General features: G+C 48.4%; 1 protein-coding gene across 1 annotated transcript in view; it reads left to right on the top strand.

Annotated features, from left to right (window-relative positions):
* Window positions 1-21,694, top strand: part of rad54l2 (RAD54 like 2) — a 205,552-nt gene that overhangs the window by 150,097 nt on the left and 33,761 nt on the right. Inside the window, exons 12-15 of the mRNA XM_072472078.1 lie at window positions 2,479-2,656; window positions 5,798-6,046; window positions 6,635-6,753; window positions 11,063-11,178. Coding sequence (XP_072328179.1) covers window positions 2,479-2,656; window positions 5,798-6,046; window positions 6,635-6,753; window positions 11,063-11,178 — 662 coding nt within the window. The remainder of the gene's footprint in view (window positions 1-2,478; window positions 2,657-5,797; window positions 6,047-6,634; window positions 6,754-11,062; window positions 11,179-21,694) is intronic.

The raw sequence follows: 21,694 nt of genomic DNA, 5'->3' as shown, positions 1-21,694 counted from the left end.
AATTATCCACATCCTCAATAATGGAGGAGCCCAGCACATCAGTGCAAAAGACAAGGCTGAAGTATTTGCTGCAACCTTCATCCAGAATTGCAGAGTGAATGATCCATCCGGAGGGCCCAGAATCACAGATGTCAGTCTTCAGTCAATTCAATTCGCTGTACTTGATATCAAGAAATGGCTGAAGGCACTGGATCCTGTAAAGCCTATGGGACCTGACAATATTCCGGCAATAATACTGAAGACTTGTGCACCAGAACTTGCTTGCTACTAGCTATGCTGTTCCAATGCTGCCATCTACCTGACCATGTGGAAACAGTACACAAGAAACAAGACAAATCTAACTCAGCCATTTACTGCCCTATCAGTCTACTCTCAATCATCAGTAAAGTGATGGAAGGAGTCATCAACAGCGCCATCAAGTGGCATTTACTAGCAATAACCTCACTCAGTTTGGGTTCTGCCTGGATCATTCAATTCCTGACCTCATTGCAACCTTGGTTCAAACCTGGACAAAAGAGCTGAACTACAGAGGTGGGGCGAGAGTATCAGCGCAGTATTTGACCGAGAATGGCATCAAGGAGCCCTAGTAAAACTGGAGTCTGGTAAACCCTCTGTTGGTTGGAGTCATACCAACACAAAGGAAGATGGCTGTGGTGGTTGGAGCTCAAATCATCTCAGCTCCAGGACATCATTACAGGAATTCCTCATGGTAATGTCCTAGACCCAACCGTCTTCAGCTGCTTCATCAATGACCTTCCATCATAAGATCGGATGTGGAGATGTTTGCTGATGATTGCACAATGTTCACCATTCACAACTCCTCAGAAGTAGTCCATGTCCAAATGCAGCAAGACCTGGACAATATCTTGGCTTGGGCTGACAAATGGCAAAGCCTGTCCACCACCTATGAGGCACAAGTCAGGAGTGTGATGGAATACACTCTACTTGTCTGAATAAGCGTAGTTGCAACAGCACTTAGGAAGCTCAACACCATGCAGGACAAAGAAGCCAGTTTGATTCCTACCCCTTCCTCAAATATTCAATCCCTCCACCACCGACGCACAGTTAGCAATGTGTATCATCTACAAGATGCACTGAAAAAACACACAAAAGCTTCTTAGGCAGCATCTTCCAAACCCCATGACCACTACCATCTAGAAGGACAGGGCAGCAAATAGATGGGAACACCACTACATGGAAGTTCTCTCCAAGCCACTCACCATCCTGACTTGGAAATATATTGTCGTTCCTTCACTGTGGCTGGATCAAAATCCTGGAATTCCCTCCCTAATAGCACTGTGGGTGTACCTACCCCACATGGATTGCAGCAGTTCAAGAAGGCAGTTCACCACTACTTTCTTGAGGGCAATTAGGAATGGGCAACAAATGCTGTCCTAGTCAGCGGAGCCCACATCCTGTAAGTGAATTTTAAAATATATTTCACAATGAAACATGTACAGGAAGTCCTCGTTTATCACGTCTCGCAAAACTTTATTCTCTGCCGATGTCATTCTCCAGTTAAAACTTTGCATTCACATTGGGTTGTTGCTGTTTAATGTTGCCATACGCCTGGACATTCCTGTGTAACTCTCATATTTGACCTGTGAGAGCTGAGTCTTGGGTAGGGTAGGGATCAGACAATCATGAGAGGGGTTTTTGTGCCTTGTATACTATTTCACATAATGTCATTAGGCAAAACATCACGTTTTCCAGCAACTAATTACTTGAAGCAAAGACTTTCTGTGGGGCCCATATTCTATCATTAATTGTTCAATCTTTGTACTTGTTATTTGTCCACACTGGAGAGCTTAACGAGAGCTGTTGTTCACCTTGGGTTACGGCAAGATTTCTTGAGGTGTTCAAAATCATTAAGGATTTTGATGTAAATAAGAAGAAACTATTACCAGTAGCAAAAGAGTTGGTAACCTGAGTCATCAATTTAAGTTAATTGGCTAAATGAGACCGAAGTGAAATACACAATGAGGTGTTATGATCTGGAATGCATTATTTGACAGGTGATGGAAAATAAACTCCAAAAGGGGATAGAATAATTTAGATGTGCCTTTCAGAAATGATGGGCCAAATAACCGTTTCTGTGCTGCTCAGCATCATCAGAATCTTTACTGGTATTACTATGGGCACCTTGTCACAGCTATTTTGTGCAGCAAGGATCCTTAAACAGGTCCTTAAAATATAAACAGAAAAATGCTGGAAATACTCAGCAGAACAGCCTGTGGAGAGAGCAACAAAGTTAACATTTCATTTTGATGACCTTTCATCAGAACTCAAATTTTGCTTGATTTGCTTTTCCCTGAGCTGTGGCGTTTTTCAATCATTGGTATTCTGTGTCAGAGTAACCTGTTTAACAAAACTGCCAGTAAGAAACTTTGCAGACCCTCAGCTCTCAAATTAATGACATTGTGTTGCGTTATTATGGGCTGCTACTTCTAAGGATTAATGACATTTGACTCGTTACAGGCGAGGCCACGACGTCTTGAGAGGTCACCTTCCTGATAAAGAAGAACACGTGCTGCTAGTCCGTCTCTCCAAAATTCAGCGATCACTGTACACCGAGTTTATGAACCGTTTCCGAGATGCAGGCAACAGTGGCTGGTTGGGGCTTAATCCTCTGAAAGCATTCTGTGTCTGCTGTAAGGTATGCGTCTATCTTTCAGAACTAGGTGGTAGAAGGGAAACCTGTTTGGTTTGATAAAATGTCTTGTGTCTTTGTTCAATAGAATAAGCGATCAATGGCAGGTTTCTTGATGAGCCTGACAACTGACTACCTTCTGTTAGTGTTAGGGCTTGTGTACCATCTTGAACTCAAGGGAATGGGTGATGAGACTGCCTGAAGGATGTTTTATTCTGTATCTAACCTGGACTATACCTGGTGTTTGATGGTGATGCTTGATGCAAAAAGTGAAATATTCACACTGCTGACATTACATTTCTGCTACTTTAAAAAAAATCTCTCATTGTGATAGATATTTACAAAGCAAAATCAAAGTGCACAAAGAAGACAAAGTTGAAAGGGCTATGTGGTTTGATTAGAATAAAAGCTAAATACTGCATAAGCTATAAACCCAGCAGGTCTGGCAGCATCTGGGGGAGCGGAAAACAGAGTTAACACTTCGGGTCCGGTATGACTCTTATTCGGAATAGCCCAGGAAAGCAGCCAAATTTGAGAAGGGAAGACACAGAGACTGAGGAAACAAATTTAAGTCCTTGGAAAGACTTGGAAAGTTATTAGATCGCTAGAGAGCAAAATGGCCGTTCACGTAGAAAAACCCAATGGCAGAGAGAAGAATTCATGGTGAAATCCGGGCACCGTGAAGAAGCGATGGCCTTGAGTGCGTGAGAATGAGGCAGATAGAGGGTAAAGGAATGGAGTGCGGTCACAAATGGAAAGGGATATTGAACAGAATCCTCACGCATTCTGATCTCCGCGCACATCCTGGCTGCAGCCTGCTTGCTAGCACAATCACCATCAGATTTGACTAACATGACTCCTGTCCAAACATGATGAAGCAAGTTTTGTGAAACATCGTGCACTACATTTTACGTGCCCAGCAGCTCAATCTTAGAAGAGCATCATCTTCATAGGGAAAGGGAATTCAAAAGTCTTTCTGAGAAGTGTGTAGGTAGTAAGAGGAGGGGTGTGATCAATTAGGGACCACAATAATAATCTTTATTAGTGCCACAAGTAGGCTTTTATTAACACTGCAATGAAGTTACTGTGAAAATCCCCTAGTCACCACACTCCGGCCCCTGTTCACAGAGGGAGAATTCAGAATGTCCAATTCACCTAACAAGCACGTCTTTCGGGACTTGTGGGAGGAAACCGGAGCACCCGGAGGAAACCCACGCAGACATGAGGAGAACGTGCAGCCTCCGCACAGACAGTGACCCAAGTTAGGAATCGAACCTGGGTCCCTGGTGCTGTGAAGCAACAGTGCTAACCACTGTGCCACAGTGCCGCAAAAAGGGGATTTATGCATGGAAAGCAAGTGTGGATTTTGATAAATTGTGGTTATCTAAATTGATTGAGTTTTTTCGAAGAAGGTAACAGGGTAGATGAGGGTCATGCGGTTGATGTGGGTACGGATGTCCAATGGGCGTTTGATAAGTTGCCACATGACAGACATGTCAGCAAAGTTGTAATACATGGAATAAAAGGGTCAGTGACAGCATGGGTATAATGTTGACAAAGTGATGGTAAACCGAGTAGTGGTGAGCGACTGCTTTCATACTGGAGGAAGGTGGGGTTCCCCCACGGGATGATACTAGGACCATTGCTTTTGTTGATACATATCAATGGGTGCGCAGGGCACAATTTCAGTATTTGCAGAATACACAAAAATAGAAAACATTGAGCCGTTTCTATGATTCAGATGGACATCAAAGATTCCATGGCAAAATTCTTCTGAGGGAGAAAGGTGTGGCTTCAAGGCCAACTCAATGCTTGACCTCAATGGAGTACCTTACTTCAAATCTCACCCGTGACAAGCTGGAGTGTCATACCCTGTGTTTCTGGTAACTGAAGTAGAGGCTTACCCTCACTCCCCGGCTGGCCTGGGCCTTGCCCCCAGTCCCCGGCTGGCTTGGAGACTTGCCCTCGCTCCCCGCCTGCACTGGGGACTTTCCCTCACTCCCCGGCTGGCCTGGGGCCTTGCCCTCGCTCCCAACCTGACCTGGGGACTTGCCCGTGTCTCCACATGGCCTGGGGACTTGCCCTCACTCCCTGGCTGGCATGGAGACTTGCCCTCACTCCCTGGCTGGCCTGGTGTTTCCCTCGCTCCCCGCTGGCCTGGGGGCTTTCCCTCGCTCCCTGGCTGGCCTGGGGTTTCCCTCGCTCCCAACCTGACCTGGGGGCTTGCCCTCGCTCCCCGGCTGGCCTGGGGCCTTGCCCTCGCTCCCAACCTGACCTGGGGACTTGCCCGTGCCTCCACATGGCCTGGGGGCTTGCCCTCACTCCCCGGCTGGCATGGAGACTTGCCCTCACTCCCTGGCTGGCCTGGTGTTTCCCTCGCTCCCCGCTGGCCTGGGGGCTTTCCCTCGCTCCCTGGCTGGCCTGGGGTTTCCCTCGCTCCCAACCTGACCTGGGGGCTTGCCCTCGCTCCCTTGCTGGCCTGGGGTCTTGCCCTCGCTCCCTGGCTGACCTGGGGTCTTGCCCTCTCTCCCTGGCTGGCCTGGGGACTTTCCCTCGCTTCCTGGCTGGCCTGGGGGCTTGCCTTCGCTCCCTGGCTGGCCGGGGGACCTGTCCTCGCTCCCTACCTAACCTGGGGACCTGCCCTCGCTCTCTCCCTAACCTGGGGGCTTGTCTTCGCTCCCCGGCTGACCTGGGGGGGCTAGCCCTCGCTCCCCAGCTGGCCTGGGGGCTTGCCCTCACTCCCTGGCTGGCCTGAGGGCTTGCCCTTCCCGGTTGGCCTGTGGACTTGCCCTCACTTCCCGGTTGGCCTGGGGTCTTGCCCTCGCTCCCCGGCTGGCCTGGGGTCTTGTCCTCGCTCCCTGGCTGGCCTGGGAGCTTGCCCTCGCTCCCCGGCTGGCCGGGGGAACTGCCTTCGCTCCCTACCTAACCTGGGGGCTTGCCCTCACTCCCCGGCTTACCTGAGGGCTAGCCCTCACTCCCCGGCTGGCATGGAGACTTGCCCATACTCCGCGGCTGACCTGGGGGTTTCCCCTGGCTCCCAGGCACTTGTAGAATGCCATGTCTTCTGCATATTAATGTGGGTACGTATTGGAGTGTGGCAAACTGTAAAGGTGATTGATTGTTCTTGGTCTGCTCCATCTTTCCCAGATCTGGAACCACCCAGATGTACTTTATGAGGCTCTGCAGAAAGAGAACCTGGCCAATGATCCAGATTTGGATCTTGAGGTAAATGACCTTAATGCAGGCACACCGAATGCTCGCGCTCTGCCAATTGGGAGTAAAAGGAAAACTGAAAGTGCCGCTGCCACCATAGATTCCGCAAACAGCAAGTTCACCCAGAATGTCGGATTCAACCATTTCCAGGACAAAGCCAACCAGGTCATAACATACGAGTGGGTAAGTGCCATACAACCTCCTGTCTCTCATCTGTATTTAGGCTTTTTGAGACCCGGGGACTGGACCATGGCAGGTCCAAGTCTGATTTTTTTATCACCAATAAATACTGTTCCTTGAGCAGCCCATCTGAGGGAGATGATGATTTCCACTGCACCTCTCCCACTCCACTGCCCCAGGCAGCCCGCTCCATTCAAAATAATATTATCTTGTTCCTTTTGCCCAACATTCATCTATGTTGCAAGGAGCTGCCCTTATACCGTTGCCACTTCCATTCTGCAGCTGGTTTATGAGAACTCCTTTGGATCGCCCCCTGCTCCTTCTCTGGGCAAGGCAAAGTGTCTAGAACCTGAGTGGAGAATTGGATGTGAATTGACATTCTGTTACTCGTCCTGTGTCATGTTGCTTTACTGTCCTCTGATCCCTTTTAACAAGCACTTGGTTTCCCAATTTGAGCTCTATTCCAATAATGGGCTCAACTAACTGCCTATTTATTTTGCTCACTGTTGTTTCCCTTGTGTAAAATATTATATCATCTTTTAGAACTTAATATAGATGAATTAAGTGCACTGAACTCTCTATATCTCTCAGGCTAAAGATGTATTGGCAAACTACCAACCTGGCTTGCTAGAGAACTCTGCAAAAATGGTTCTGCTGTTTGAGTTGATTGAAGAGAGTCTGAAGCTTGGAGACAAGATCCTTGTGTTTAGGTAAGAGAGCATTAAGGAGAATGATGCACAAAATGGTAAGGGTCAGATTGGAGTTCCTGCTGAGCACAGCAGTTTGTATTTAGTTTTCTCCCAAAGGCACTGACTCAGGCTGGGATGTGGTTGAGGCTGTTTTGACAGTGGCGGAAGCATCACTGCTTGAGCTGACCTCGTTTTCTTTCGCTTGCTGCACACGCACAGTTCCCGGCAGTCTGCCACTGTGGGCTTTCAGGAGCCTGGATTAATGTTTTGGTGTTCTTTTCCCCCCAGGGCTGCTTAGCCCAACTATTGTGCTCCTCCAACCACTCGTGCTGAGTTCAGCAAAGTTGCAGATGAAACAGGAGACCTTGCTAGACTGCATAGTTCGGCAATATTGGATATTTCACTGAACCCTTAGGGATACTAACTTCCTCCTGTACCCTGGCTAATTGAGGATGCAGCAGAAACCCACCCTCCATTCTAATATTTCTGTTTGAGTTGGGGGATACATGAGGGGAATGCTTTGTGTTGGTTTACCAATGCGGTCCAGCATTGTATCTGGCTGGTGATATTGTTGGGGCTCTTCAGTTGTGGCTCAGATTGGGGCATTTAAAATAAATTGGCATAGACTAGGGCATTGGTGCTGCATAGGAATTTATTGATAATGTTATGCACATTAGACATTGATCCATGTCCTCCCAGTGGGTAGATGCCTCTCCCATTATAATGCTGCATCTCACACCAGTGAGGTTGCAGAATATGCCCTCAAGTAGCTGCTGTCACTCGATTGGCAGTAGGGTTCTGCAACTGGCATTTGACACACTTGGGTGAAGGAGAGGAAATCAGCCAGGGTTCGTGCCCCAATAACTGTTAAATAATTCCTGCTGGAAGAAACGGCTGTGTGGGTGTAGAGGCGAGACAAGATCACTCTCAAAGCAGATCTAGAGACTTTACCAACTCTGATCTGAGCTTCCTTTAAATATCTCCGAATGACTTGCTTATTTTTTTTATACCTGTGCTCTGGAGCCTAAAAGCTTAATCCTTTGATCATTTCCTCTTTTTAAATGAGCCTAATTTATTTTCAGCACTTGGTTACTTATCTTCATTAAGCTTGCCGAAAGGTTTAATCCTGAGAAAATGAACAACGTTCAGTGTTTCCCACTATATATTAAAAAAACAAAAACAAAGGGGCAGCACGGTAGCATTGTGATTAGCACAGTTGCTTCACAGCTCCAAGGTCCCAGGTTTGATTCCTGGCTTGGGTCACTGTCTGTGCGGTGTCTGCACGTTCTCCCCGTGTGTGCGTGGGTTTCCTCCGGTCCGGTTTCCTCCCACAGTCCAAAGATGTGCAGGTTAGGTGGATTGGCCATGATAAATTGCCCTTCGTGTCCAAAAAAAGTTAGGTGTGGTTGCTGGGTCATGGGGATAGTGTGGAGGCGTGGGCTTGGATGGGGTGCTCTTTCTAAGGGCTGGTGCAGACTCGATGGGCCGGGTGGCCTCCTTCTGCACTGTAAATTCTATGATTCTAAGTATCAGTGTTATCCTTCCAGGACTCTATTGCCCCGGGAGAACATTCATTCTGAACTGTGCAGAGTAGGGGGCTTGAGGTGGGGTGGCTAGATAGAACATAGAACATAGAACAATACAGCGCAGTACAGGCCCTTCGGCCCACGATGTTGCACCGAAACAAAAGCCATCTAACCTACACTATGCCATTATCATCCATATGTTTATCCAATAAACTTTTAAATGCCCTCAATGTTGGCGAGTTCACTACTGTAGCAGGTAGGGCATTCCACGGCCTCACTACTCTTTGCGTAAAGAACCTACCTCTGACCTCTGTCCTATATCTATTACCCCTCAGTTTAAAGTTATGTCCCCTCGTGCCAGCCATATCCATCCGCGGGAGAAGGCTCTCACTGTCCACCCTATCCAACCCCCTGATCATTTTGTATGCCTCTATTAAGTCTCCTCTTAACCTTCTTCTCTCCAACGAAAACAACCTCAAGTCCGTCAGCCTTTCCTCATAAGATTTTCCCTCCATACCAGGCAACATCCTGGTAAATCTCCTCTGCACCCGCTCCAAAGCCTCCACGTCCTTCCTATAATGCGGTGACCAGAACTGTACGCAATACTCCAAATGCGGCCGTACCAGAGTTCTGTACAGCTGCAACATGACCTCCCGACTCCGGAACTCAATCCCTCTACCAATAAAGGCCAACACTCCATAGGCCTTCTTCACAACCCTATCAACCTGGGTGGCAACTTTCAGGGATCTATGTACATGGACACCTAGATCCCTCTGCTCATCCACACTTTCAAGAACTTTACCATTAGCCAAATATTCCGCATTCCTGTTATTCCTTCCAAAGTGAATCACCTCACACTTCTCTACATTAAACTCCATTTGCCACCTCTCAGCCCAGCTCTGCAGCTTATCTATATCCCTCTGTAACCTGCTACATCCTTCCGCACTATCGACAACACCACCGACTTTAGTATCGTCTGCAAATTTACTCACCCACCCTTCTGCGCCTTCCTCGAGGTCATTGATAAAAATCCTACCATTGCAATATCCTACCGTGGGGAACCTTATCAAACGCTTTGCTGAAATCCATATACACCACATCAACTGCTCTACCCTCGTCTACCTGTTCAGTCACCTTCTCAAAGAACTCAATAAGGTTTGTGAGGCATGACCTACCCTTCACAAAGCCATGCTGACTATCCCTGATCATATTATTCCTATCTAGATGATTATAAATCTTGTCCCTTATAATCCCCTCCAAGACTTTACCCACTACAGACGTGAGGCTCACCGGTCTATAGTTGCCGGGGTTGTCTCTGCTCCCCTTTTTGAACAAAGGGACCACATTTGCTGTCCTCCAGTCCTCTGGCACTATTCCTGTAGCCAATTATGACATAAAAATCAAAGCCAAAGGTCCAGCAATCTCTTCCCTGGCCTCCCAGAGAATCCTAGGATAAATCCCATCAGGTCCCGGGGACTTATCTATTTTCAGCCTGTCCAGAATTGCCAACACCTCTTCCCTACGTACCTCAATGCCATCTATTCTATTAGCCTGGGGCTCAGCATTCTCCTCCACAACATTATCTTTTTCCTGAGTGAATACTGACGAAAAATATTCATTTAGTATCTCGCCTATCTCTTCAGACTCCACACACAATTTCCCATCCCTGTCCTTGACTGGTCCTACTCTTTCCCTAGTCATTCGCTTATTCCTGACATACCTATAGAAAGCTTTTGGGTTTTCCTTGATCCTACCTGCCAAATACTTCTCATGTCCCCTCCTTGCTCGTCTTAGCTCTCTCTTTAGATCCTTCCTCGCTACCTTGTAACTATCCATCGCCCCAACCGAAACTTCACACTTCATCTTCACATAGGCCTTCTTCTTCCTCTTAACAAGAGATTCCACTTCCTTGGTAAACCACGGTTCCCTCGCTCGACGCCTTCCTCCCTGTCTGACCGGTACATACTTATCAAGAACACGCAGTAGCTGATCCTTGAACAAGCCCCACTTATCCAGTGTGCCCAACACTTGCAGCCTACTTCTCCACCTTATCCCCCCCAAGTCACGTCTAATGGCATCATAATTGCCCTTCCCCCAGCTATAACTCTTGCCCTGCGGTGTATACTTATCCCTTTCCATCATTAACGTAAACGTCACCGAATTGTGGTCACTGTCCCCAAAGTGCTCTCCTACCTCCAAATCCAACACCTGGCCTGGTTCATTACCCAAAACCAAATCCAACGTGGCCTCGCCTCTTGTTGGCCTGTCAACATATTGTTTCAGGAAACCCTCCTGCACACACTGTACAAAAAACGACCCATCTATTGTACTCGAACTATATATTTTCCAGTCAATATTTGGAAAGTTAAAGTCTCCCATAATAACTACCCTGTTACTTTCGCTCATATCCAGAATCATCTTCGCCATCCTTTCCTCAGATGTCTGTGACTACAACGGAGTACATTACTGGGGGTACAGATCTCTGGCTGTAGAGCAGGGTGGTGCATTACTGGGTCTAGTGGACCCTAGAACAGGGTGGATACTAGGGCGAGCGGGTATAACAAGAGAAGCATCATACACAACATGAATAGTGTATTGGTTTTAAGGAGTAGCACTAATTTAATAAATAAACCAAGCAAGAACATGACTTTGATTTCCTCCTGTTCCCATAGTTTTCTCCCAGCATATGATTGATTAAATGAGTTTAACACCAGAGGCATTGTTCATTGTGAAAATTGTGCCTTTCAGTCTCCTGAGCTTCATACTGTTCTTGTCTGTTTTTTATTTTGCTCTCCTCTCTGCAGCCAGAGCCTTTCTACACTCTCAGTCATTGAGGAATTTCTTGGAAAGAGACCAATGCCAACAAAAACAGGCTCCGAGGAATCTTCACAACACTGGATTCGGAACATTCATTATTACCGTAAGCATCCAAAGGGGCCGTACGTACAGCAGTCTTATCTTTCAGATTGAAGGAGCAAAGGCTTACAGTCACATATAGCATTAAGCTTGAGCTGCAAAAAGTAAACAACAGTGCCATCTTGTGGACAAACTCGTACACCCATTTACAAATTGTGACCTGTTCCTTACATAAAATATTTTGCTTCATTTAAGTGGATTAGCTGACACAGGAGTGAAGCCAGACACTGTTACGGAGGTGTAAATAGGTGTTCTTGATGATGGCATGAGCATGTGGTCAGAAGCTTATCTCCGGGCCAGATATGACACATGGATTATGAACAGATTGGACCAGGGTGAGGGATGGAATTGGTAGCTAGGGACCGGAGTTTGGAACAGGAATGAAAGCAATGGCTTCATTTAATTCAGCTCTGGAGGTCAGATAAGTAGTCTGATACTTTAACAATATTGGAGAAGTCAAGAGATCTGCTGGTGAGGCAGAGCTAGTGTCAGTGTACATGTGAAAACTAACTCTGTGCTTTCAGGTGATATCGCTGAGGGGTAGGATCTAAATGAGAACTAGGAGAGGGGCCAAGAATAGGTCATGGTGGGCCTCCAGAGCTAACAGTGTGACAACAGGAAAAAAATTTGCAAGTGATATTCTAGCTGCATTTCTGTAGATGGGGACGGAAGCCTATCCTATTTAAGTTTCTAATTTTGATTCTGAGGAAGGACCAGTTTGACCTCCTGTGATTTTATTCTGTAAAGGACTGTATATTGTATTAGGGACAGACAGTCAGTTGCAAATATTTGCCTATGGGTTCAATATTCTGGCCCCCCTTCACTATGCTTCCATCATAATAGTTCAATAAAAAGTTCTTTCTAACCTCACTTGCTCAAAGCTAGCACCTATTAAGAATTCCCCGGGGAACCAATAAATTTTAAGTAATAAAAGGGATGATATCCTAAAAGCAGAATATAGGGAGCTAGGAAGTAAGTTGAAAATTAGGACCTCAAAAGGTTGTGATCTCAGGATTACTACCAGTGTAATTAAGGGTGAGAAACAAATAGGGCCACAGTACTAAGAAAAGTTATAATTAAAAGTGGCAAAGGGCAAGCCTAAAGGCTTTCTATTTTAATGAACGAAGCATTCAGAATAAAGTAGATGAACTGATGGCGCAAATTGGTTAAAAGGCTAGGATCTCATGCCATTACGCAGATAAGGGCACGCTTCAACGGAATAATTGCAAAGTCTGATTTGGGGCGAGTTTGGCGGGGTGGTTTGCGACGTCCATGTTGGTCTGCATTCAAAGGCACTTAGTGCCACAAATGAGCCCCGACGAGATTATTGGTTCCCTAGCCACCTGATTCGTCCGACTCGCACCTAAGCAGCTCACTGCTAAAAAGGGGGAGCTGCATTTAAGCGATCCCTCACCACTCACTTTAACACATGGCAACGCGCAGACCTTGCTTTGGTAATGCCAACCTTGCAAGGTTTCTTGACGCTGTGGATGAGAGGCGGGTGACCCTGTTCCCCGAGGGGGTCAGAGGACCAACAGCACGGTCAGCAATGCCGCCAGGGAGGCGGTGGCAGTGGCTGTCAGTGTGGGCAGCATTTCCAGGCGAACTGCCGTTCAATGTCTGAAGAAGACAAACCGCCTCCAACGAGCTGCAAGGGTAAGTTACCGCCTCTCTCCTCCACCCGCAACCCCTCAACAGGTGTTGTCTCTCCCCCCCCCCCCCCCCCCCCCCCCCCCCCCCCCCCAAAACACAAATCCACTGGCTGACACCTCACACCCTCCCGACACCCAACCTTCGAGTTTGTTCCTCAGAACCTCCTGGCACCCACCAGCACAACCCCTTCATGACCAGTTGCTGTGCCCATGCATGCCACCTACTATAGACACCCTGATCCTTCAAGCCTGTGGCTCACAATGTCCTCTTTGTCCCCACAGAAGATTGCCCATAGTAAACGGAAATTGACCAAGACGGGGGTGAGGGGGGAATCCTGGAGATTCAAGTACTTGCCCCCTATGAGGAACGGGCCCTAGAAATGGCGGGGTTGCCCGTCGGGGAGAGCAGTCACCAATGGCGAGGTTGTCTGCACGAGAGATGTGAGGAACCACTGCCCTTTCACCCAGGTGACCCGTTAGACAAAATGATCCTTTCCTCTCACTGGCCACATGTCCATTGTATCTCCATCTTACAAGGCTGGGCCATCCCAAAGCCCCTCTTCCCCCCCCCCCCTCCCCCCAAACTTGCTGGCTCCCAGCCAGATGCCAAGCCTCTGGACAACGTTCTCCCTGAACTGATGCAGATGATAGGACACAGCCGTGAGATTCAGGAGGTGGTGTCAGTGATATTCGAGCGACTGCAAGGCCGATTGGAGGAGTCGCAAAGGCTGCAGGTGCAGGAGGTGGTGCCAACAAAGCGGGGCACCAAGGCCAAAACTGCTACGGTCGCGACCCCAGTGGAAAACCTGGAGCACAACGTCCACTTCTTGAGTTGCAATTGTCATCATGGCATGGTCAACACCATGGTGCAGACAATGGGGAGTCTCCAGAATTGGCAGCGGCAGATGACTCGGAGGCCTCTGGAGCTCGCTCCAGCTGCCCTTTCATCCCATGGAGTCCACCAGGAGCCTACGGGCATCGTTGGGGAGGAGGAAGCACTGGAGGCCAACCCGGGATCTGCCACCAAGGAAACTGCAGTTCTTCTGAATCATCCCCTGCCCCTTCTGACTTCGGCGCATCTCAAGGGCAACAGGCAGAACAGGGTGGCACAATAACACCAGTGACACCAGTAAATCTGCTGCCCCCCCCCCCCCCCCCCCCCCCCCCCCGCGGCTCCAGGCCCTCCAGAAGCCGTCTGCAATGGACAATAATCACAGGGTACCAAAGGCAGCAGGCTACTTCCACCTCTAATGTGCTTCTTGGGGGCACACCTGGATGTAGCAGTGGACCACAGATGATCAAGTGAAGGAGTACTGAGTGGGCACTGGTGAGATCACTATCTGTGGCTAGGGCGCATGAAAATTGTCACAGTAAAATGTTCACTATTAAAACATGTCGCATCTCGTACATGTGAAGCCTCTGTCCCATTAATCAGGAGGCAGTGACGTAGTGGTATTGTCACTGCGCTAGTAATCCAGAGACCCAAGCTAATAATCTGGGGACCCAGGTTTGAAAATCTAAGGATGACCATGAACCCATTCTCAATTGTCGAAAAACCTATCTGGTTCACTGATGTCCTTTAGGGAAGGAAATCTGCCAGCCTCACCTGTTCTGGCCAACAAGTGACTCCAGATCCAAGGCAATGTGGTTGACTCTTAAATGCCTTCTCAAATGGCCTTGCAAACCACTCAGTTGTATTCAACCGCTGTGAAAACACAAAAAAGGAAGGAAATCGGACGGACCACCCGGCATCAACTTGGGCACCGGAAGCAAAGCAGCAAACCCAGCCCTATGAACCCTGCAAAGTCCACCTTCGTAACATTTGGGGGCTTGTGCCAAAGTTGGGAGAGCTGTCTCAGACTAGTCAAGCAACAACCTGACATTGTCTATAATTTATGATTCTGAGTGTGATTATGTCCCAGGCACCACTATCACAATTCCTGCATATGTCCTGTCTCACTGGCAGGACAGACCCAGCAAAGGTGGCGGCACAGTGGTATACAGCGGGGTGAAGTTTCCCTGGGTGTCCTCAACATTGACTCTCAATCCATGCAGTCTCATAGCTTCAGGATAAACATGGAGAAGGAAGCCTCCTGCTGAATACGACGTACCGTCCGCCATCAGCTGCTGAATCGTGTTGAGCACCACTTGGAGGATTCACTGAGGGTGGCAAGGGTGCTGAATATACTCTGGGTGGGGAACTTCAATGTCCATCACCAAGAGTGACTTGGTAGTACCACCACAGACCGAGCTGGCTGGGTCCTAATGGACATAGCTGCTAGACTGGGACTGCAGCAGGTGGTGGGGGAACCAACAAAAGGGAAAAACATACTTGACCTCATCCTCACCAATCTGCCTGCTGCTGATGCATCTGTCCATGATTGTATCAGTAGATGTGACTACCGCACAGTCCTTATGGAGACAAAATCCCATCTTCACGTTGAGGATACCCTCCATGTGTGGCACTACCACCGTGCCAAATGGGATGGACTTCAAACAAATCTAGCAATTCAAGACAGGACATCCTTGAGGCGCTGTGGGCCATCAGCAGCAGCAGTAGAATTGTACTTGATCGAACCTCATGGCCTATCATACCCTCATTCTACCATTACCACCAAACCAGCGGACCAACCATGGATCAGTGAAAAATGCAAGAGAGCATGCCAGGTGCAACACTAGGTATACTAGAAAATGAGATGTCAATCTGGTGAAGCTACAACACAGGACTACCTGTGTGCCAAACAGTAAAAGCAGCAAATAATAGACAGAGCTAAGTGATTCCACAATGACCGCATCAGGTCTAAACTCTGTAGTCCTGCCACATCCAGCCGTGAATGGTGATGGACAATTAAGCAATTCATTGGTGGAGGAGGCTCCACAAATATCCCCATCACCAATGATGGAGGAGCCAAGCACCTCCTTGTAAAAGACAAGGCTGAGGCATTCGCAGCAATCTTCAGCCGGAAGTGCCACGTGGATGATCTATCTGGGTCTCCTCCAGAAGTCCCCAGCATCACATGTCAGTCTTCAGTCAATGCAATTCACTCCATGATATCAAGAAATGGCTGAAGGCACTGGATACAGGAAAGGCTATGGGCCCTGACAATATTCTGGCAATAGTACTAAAGATTTGTGCTCCAGAGGTTAGTGAACCCCTAGCCGAGCGGTTCCAGTACAGCTACAACACTGGTATCTACCTGGCAATGTGGAAAATTGTCCAGGTGTGTCCTTGCGCAAGAAACAGGATAAATCCAACTCAGACTTGTGCTCCAAAACTTGCTGCGCCCCTAGCCAAGCTGTTCCAGTATGCCCAGGTGTGCCCTGTACATAAGAAACAGGATAAATCCAACCCAGCCAATTACCGCCCGATCAGTCTACTGTCCATCATCAGCAAAGTGATGGAAGGTGTCATCAACAGTGCTATCAAGCAGCACATAGTGAGCAACCTGCTCACGGACGCTCAGTTTGGGTTCCGCCAGGGTCACTCAACTCCTGACCTCATTGCAGCCTTGGTTCAAACATGGACAAAGGAGCAGAATGCCAGAGGTGAGGTGAGAGTGACTGCCTTTGACATCAAGGCAGCATTTGACCAAGTATGGCATCGAAGGAGCCCTAGCAAAACTGGAATCAAGGAAAAAAAACTCCGCTGGTTGAAGTCATACCTGGCACAAAGGAAGCTGGTTGGAGGTCAATCATCTCAGCTCCAGCGCATCACTGCAGGAGTTCCTTCGGGTAGTGCCCAGCATCTTCAGCTGCTTCATAATGACCTCCCTTCATCATAAAGTCAGAAGTGGGAATGTTCGCAGATGATTGCACAATATTCAGCACCATTCGCGTCTCAGATAATGAAGTAGTCCATGTCCAAATGCAGCAAGACCTGGACAATATCCAGGCTTGGGCCGGCAAGTTACATTTGTGCCACATGAGTGCCAGGCAATGACCATCGCCTATGAGAGAAGATCTAGCCATCGCCCCTTGACATTCAACGCCACGCCTGTCCACCACCTACAAGGCATAAGTCAGGCGAGTAATGGAATATTCTCCACTTGCCTAAATGAGTACAGCTCCAAAAACGCTCACGAAGCTTGACACTATCCAGGACAAAGCAGCTTGTTTGATTGCTACCCCTTCAACAAACATTCAATCCCTCCACCAGCGACGAACAGTGGCAACCACGTGTACCACCTACAAGATGCACTGCAGTAACCAGCCAAAGTTCCTTAGGCAGTAGCTTCCAAACCCACTACCATCTGGAAGGAAAAGAGCAGCAGATACCTGGGAACATGGAGGTCACTCACCATCCTGACTTGGAAATATATTGCTATTCCTTAACTGTCGCTGGGTCAAATTCCTGGAACTCTCTCCCCCGAACAGCACTATGGGTGTACCTGCACCTCAGGCAGTTCAGTGCTTCAAGAAGGCAGCTCACCACTACCTTCTGACGAGCAGCTAGGGTTTGGCAATAAAAGTTGGCCTAGCCAGCGACGCCCACATCACGTAAAAATTAATTTTAAAAGCAACATCTTCACACCGAACTTGCCCGCAACCCCGCCCCCTGTAGCTTGCCGTTCTCCCTACCCTCCGAGCACCGTGGTAGGATCAAAAGCCCTCGATGCAGACCCCATTCAGAGGATGGTTGTGAGTGCTGTCAGCAGAAAGACAGGAGTCCGACTTTAGCAGAAACTGAGGAGCACCAGAGCTTTCCCCACAATGAGGGACCCGCTGAGAGTGCTGACACGGGCGCATTACCCTGGAGTGATATTACACACACTCTTGGAGGGGGTTGGCATGATGGGGTGGGAGGGAAAAAGGGACAATGGGGAGGGTGGGGGCAGCGGGATGGGAGGTTGGGGGGGGTGATTGGGGGGAGGAGACAGAGGGAGGGGAGGCGTTGAGGTGACGGACACCGCCTCGTCCTAGCAGAATCTAGAAGTGATGAGGGTCTTCCTGGCATGTTGGACCTTTGCGTTCGCCTGTCCTCCATCATCCTGCTCCTCCTCGGGCTTATCCTCCAGCCCCTCCTGGACCTCCTTATCCTCCTCCACAGACAAGGCCACATTTTGCACCGTCTCCTCTTCCAGCATGTCCTCCCGCTACTGTGCCAGATTGTGAAGTGCACAGCAGACCACCACAAAGCATCGGAGCCACATCTTGAGCAGCCCGACAGCAAGGGTGGCAACGTGGGCCTCATTCTATTGGGTGTCTGCCTCGATCTCAGGCCTCCGCACCAGCATTATCAGCCATGATTTCAGTGGATATCCTTTCCCCAAAAGCCACTCCGTCATCGTGGGGTGGTCCCCTAAGACATCAGGAGTCTCAGTGCCCCAGGATGTCGCTGTCATGCACTCTCCCAGGGTAACGGGCACACGTGTCATTATTCGGGGGCGGTGGTCGCACACGGTCGTAACATTCAGGGAATGGAACCCCTTCCAGTTAATATACGGCACTCCCTGATGCCATGGTGCTTGCAGGGTGACATGCCTGCCATGGATCACCCCCTAGACCTTGGGCATCCTGAGATTGGTAGCAAGTCCTGCAGCCCGGGCATCTTGGTGGACCTGGTCCAGGTTGACGGTGATATAGTCTGATGCTCGGGCAGATGACTGTGATGTGCCACATAGGTCCCTGCCATAGACTTGGAATGACACGGTGGCATAAAACGTTGGGCTGCAGTGATCTTCACAGCTGCACTCTGCTCATCCACACACTTACCAGTTGGTCTGGAGAAGATCCACCAGCAGTTTAGTGTTTGATTGTTGGCAGCTGCCTCTGTGGTGCTGATGCTCGCGGAGTTCAGGCACACTGTTCAGGCATCAAAATTTGCTGGTCATGCAATGCACTTAGGGCAGCACGGTAGCCTTGTGGATAGCACAATTGCTTCACAGCTCCAGGGTCCCAGGTTCGATTCCGGCTTGGGTCACTGTGCGGAGTCTGCACATCCTCCCCGTGTGAGCGTGGGTTTCCTCCGGGTGCTCCGGTTTCCTCCCACAGTCCAAAGATGTGCAGGTTAGGTGGATTGGCCATGATAAATTGCCCTTAGTGTCCAAAATTGCCCTTAGTGTTGGGTGGGGTTACTGGGTTATGGGGATGGGGTGGCGGTGTTGACCTTGGGTAGGGTGCTCTTTCCAAGAGCCGGTGCAGACTCGATGGGCCGAATGGCCTCCTTCTGCACCGTAAATTCTATGATAATCTATGATAATCATTGACATGTCACACGTGCCCTCGAGGAGGCACTTGAGAGTTGAGGAGCGTGAAGACCTATCTAACAAACAACAGGTCTAATTCTTCATTTGAAATAGCCTCCAGGTGTGAAGCTAGAGGCTGTTCATAGTCAAAGGACATGAGATTGAATTTCAGGATAGAAGCTGCAGCAGGGCCTTGTTCTGGAAGTGTTTGTTTTTGGTAGGAGAGACAGGCTGGAGATGTGGTTGCCCCTATTATGGCTGCTCTGTATGTAAACAATAGTTTAAGATGGCTTGTAGGTGGCACAGGCACAAAGCCCCTCATGCCCCTGACTTGGAATGCTCTTCCAACTCCCCCGACCAAGCCCAAAGTCCCTGAGGGATGCCCTGCCCCCACCCGAGCACTGGGACAGCAGATCTGGTGCCATCGGCCTGCATGCCAGAAAATTTAAATGGCTACTCACCTCATGTCCCTTCCGTAGCCTTTGCACCAGCGTCACATTTTCTGAGAAGGAGTATTAAATGATGCTTATGTGACTTCCCGCTGGGGAGTCAGATAATTACTGGGGTGCTGCTGCATTCAGCTTCAATCTTGTTAACGAGATTGAAATTAATGCAAATGAGGGTTATTGATATTCTTTCTATTTTTGGGCAAGATCTGGGACTCGCCATCGGAAGTTGGCCGATTGAATCGCAAAATGGTTCATGCCCCGTGCGAATCCTATTTTTGTTTCTTCCTGCTATTCACCTGGCAGACCTCGAACCCTGCTGGGTGCTGAGGTTGCTGAATCGTGCCCATGGTTACAAGGTGATCAAAACTGGCAACTTAATATTGGGGGATATTTGAACTTTCGGAAAGACAGAGAAGGAAAAGGTGGTGGGGTAGCACTGGTAAGATATTAATTGATTACATTTGTGAGAGACGATCTAGACTCTGATGAAGGGAAAAAATAACAAGGGAAAGATGACATTGGTAGGAGCAATGTACAGACCCCCGAAACAATAGCCACACTAGGAAAGGGTATAATTCAACAAATAATAGGAGCATGTAAAAAGAATAGAGCAATAATTATGCTTGACTTTACTCCTCATGTTGATTTGGGTTAATCAAGTTGGAAAGGGTAGCTATGGCAACAAATTCATAAGAGTGCATTAGGAATAGTTTCCTAGAGCGATATGTCATGGAACCAACCAGGGAACAGGCTACCCTGGATTTCGTAATGGGTACAAGGCAGGTTTAACAAATGACACCAGAGTAAAGATCCCCTAGGAAGGAGTGATCATATGATAGAATTTAATATTCAGTTTGAGAGTGAGAAACTAGGACAGGACATAACTGTGTTTAAGTTAAATAAAGGGAATTAAAATGAAAGAAGAATAGAGTTGGCTTAAGTGGGTGAATAGATTAGCAGGAAGACAGTAAACAAGCAGTGGCAGATATTTAAGGAGGTAATTCATGACTCAGCAAAAATATATCCCAGTAAGGAGGAAAGATTCGAAGAGAGGGATCAACCAACCATGGCTAACCAAGTTGGTTGAGGAGAGTATTAAGTTGAAAGAAAAAACTTATAAGAAGGCAAAAATCAATGATAGCCCTGAAGAATGGGACAAATTCAGAATCTAGCAAAGGATGGGCACGGGAGCAATAGGTCAGAAGGTGAGAGCATTGAGGGAGAACTAGGGAATAGGGACAGTGTGGCTCTGAGGCAGAGCAGACAGGGAGAAGTTGCTGAACACAGCGGGTCTGGTGGCCTGAAGTGCATATGTTTTAAGGCAAGAAGTATTACGGGTGAGGCAGATGAACTTAGAGCTTGGATTAGTACTTGGAACTATGATGTTGTTGCCATTACAGAGACCTGGTTGAGGGAAGGGCAGGATTGGCAGCTAAACGTTCCAGGATTTAGATGTTTCAGGCGGGATAGAGGGGGATGTAAAAGGGGAGGCGGAGTTGCGCTACTGGTTCGGGAGAATATCACAGCTGTACTACGGGAGGACACCTCAGAGGGCAGTGAGGCTATATGGGTAGAGATCAGGAATAAGAAGGGTGCAGTCACAATGTTGGGGGTTTACTACATGCCTCCCAACAGCCAGCGGGAGATAGAGGAGCAGATAGGTAGACAGATTTTGGAAAAGAGTAAAAACAACAGGGCTGTGGTGATGGGAGACTTCAACTTCCCCAATATTGACTGGGACTCACTTAGTGCCAGGGGCTTAGACGGGGCGGAGTTTGTAAGGAGCATCCAGGAGGGCTTCTTAAAACAATATGTACACAGTCCAACTAGGGAAGGGGCGGTACTGGACCTGGTATTGGGGAATGAGCCCGGCCAGGTGGTAGATGTTTCAGTAGGGGAGCATTTCGGTAACAGTGACCACAATTCAGTAAGTTTTAAAGTACTGGTGGACAAGGATAAGAGTGGTCCTCGGATGAATGTGCTAAATTGGGGGAAGGCTAATTATATCAATATTAGGCGGGAACTGAAGAACATAGATTGGGGGCGGATGTTTGAGGGCAAATCAACATCTGACATGTGGGAGGCTTTCAAGTGTCAGTTGAAAGGAATTCAGGACCGGCATGTTCCTGTGAGGAAGAAGGATAAATACGGCAATTTTCGGGAACCTTGGATAACGAGAGATATTGTAGGCCTCGTCAAAAAGAAAAAGGAGGCATTTGTCAGGGCTAAAAGGC

Source organism: Scyliorhinus torazame, chromosome 13 (genome assembly GCF_047496885.1).
Source record: "Scyliorhinus torazame isolate Kashiwa2021f chromosome 13, sScyTor2.1, whole genome shotgun sequence".
Taxonomy (NCBI): domain Eukaryota; kingdom Metazoa; phylum Chordata; class Chondrichthyes; order Carcharhiniformes; family Scyliorhinidae; genus Scyliorhinus; species Scyliorhinus torazame.
Note: the sequence above shows the minus strand (reverse complement) of the source record. Positions and strands in the feature narration are given on the sequence as shown.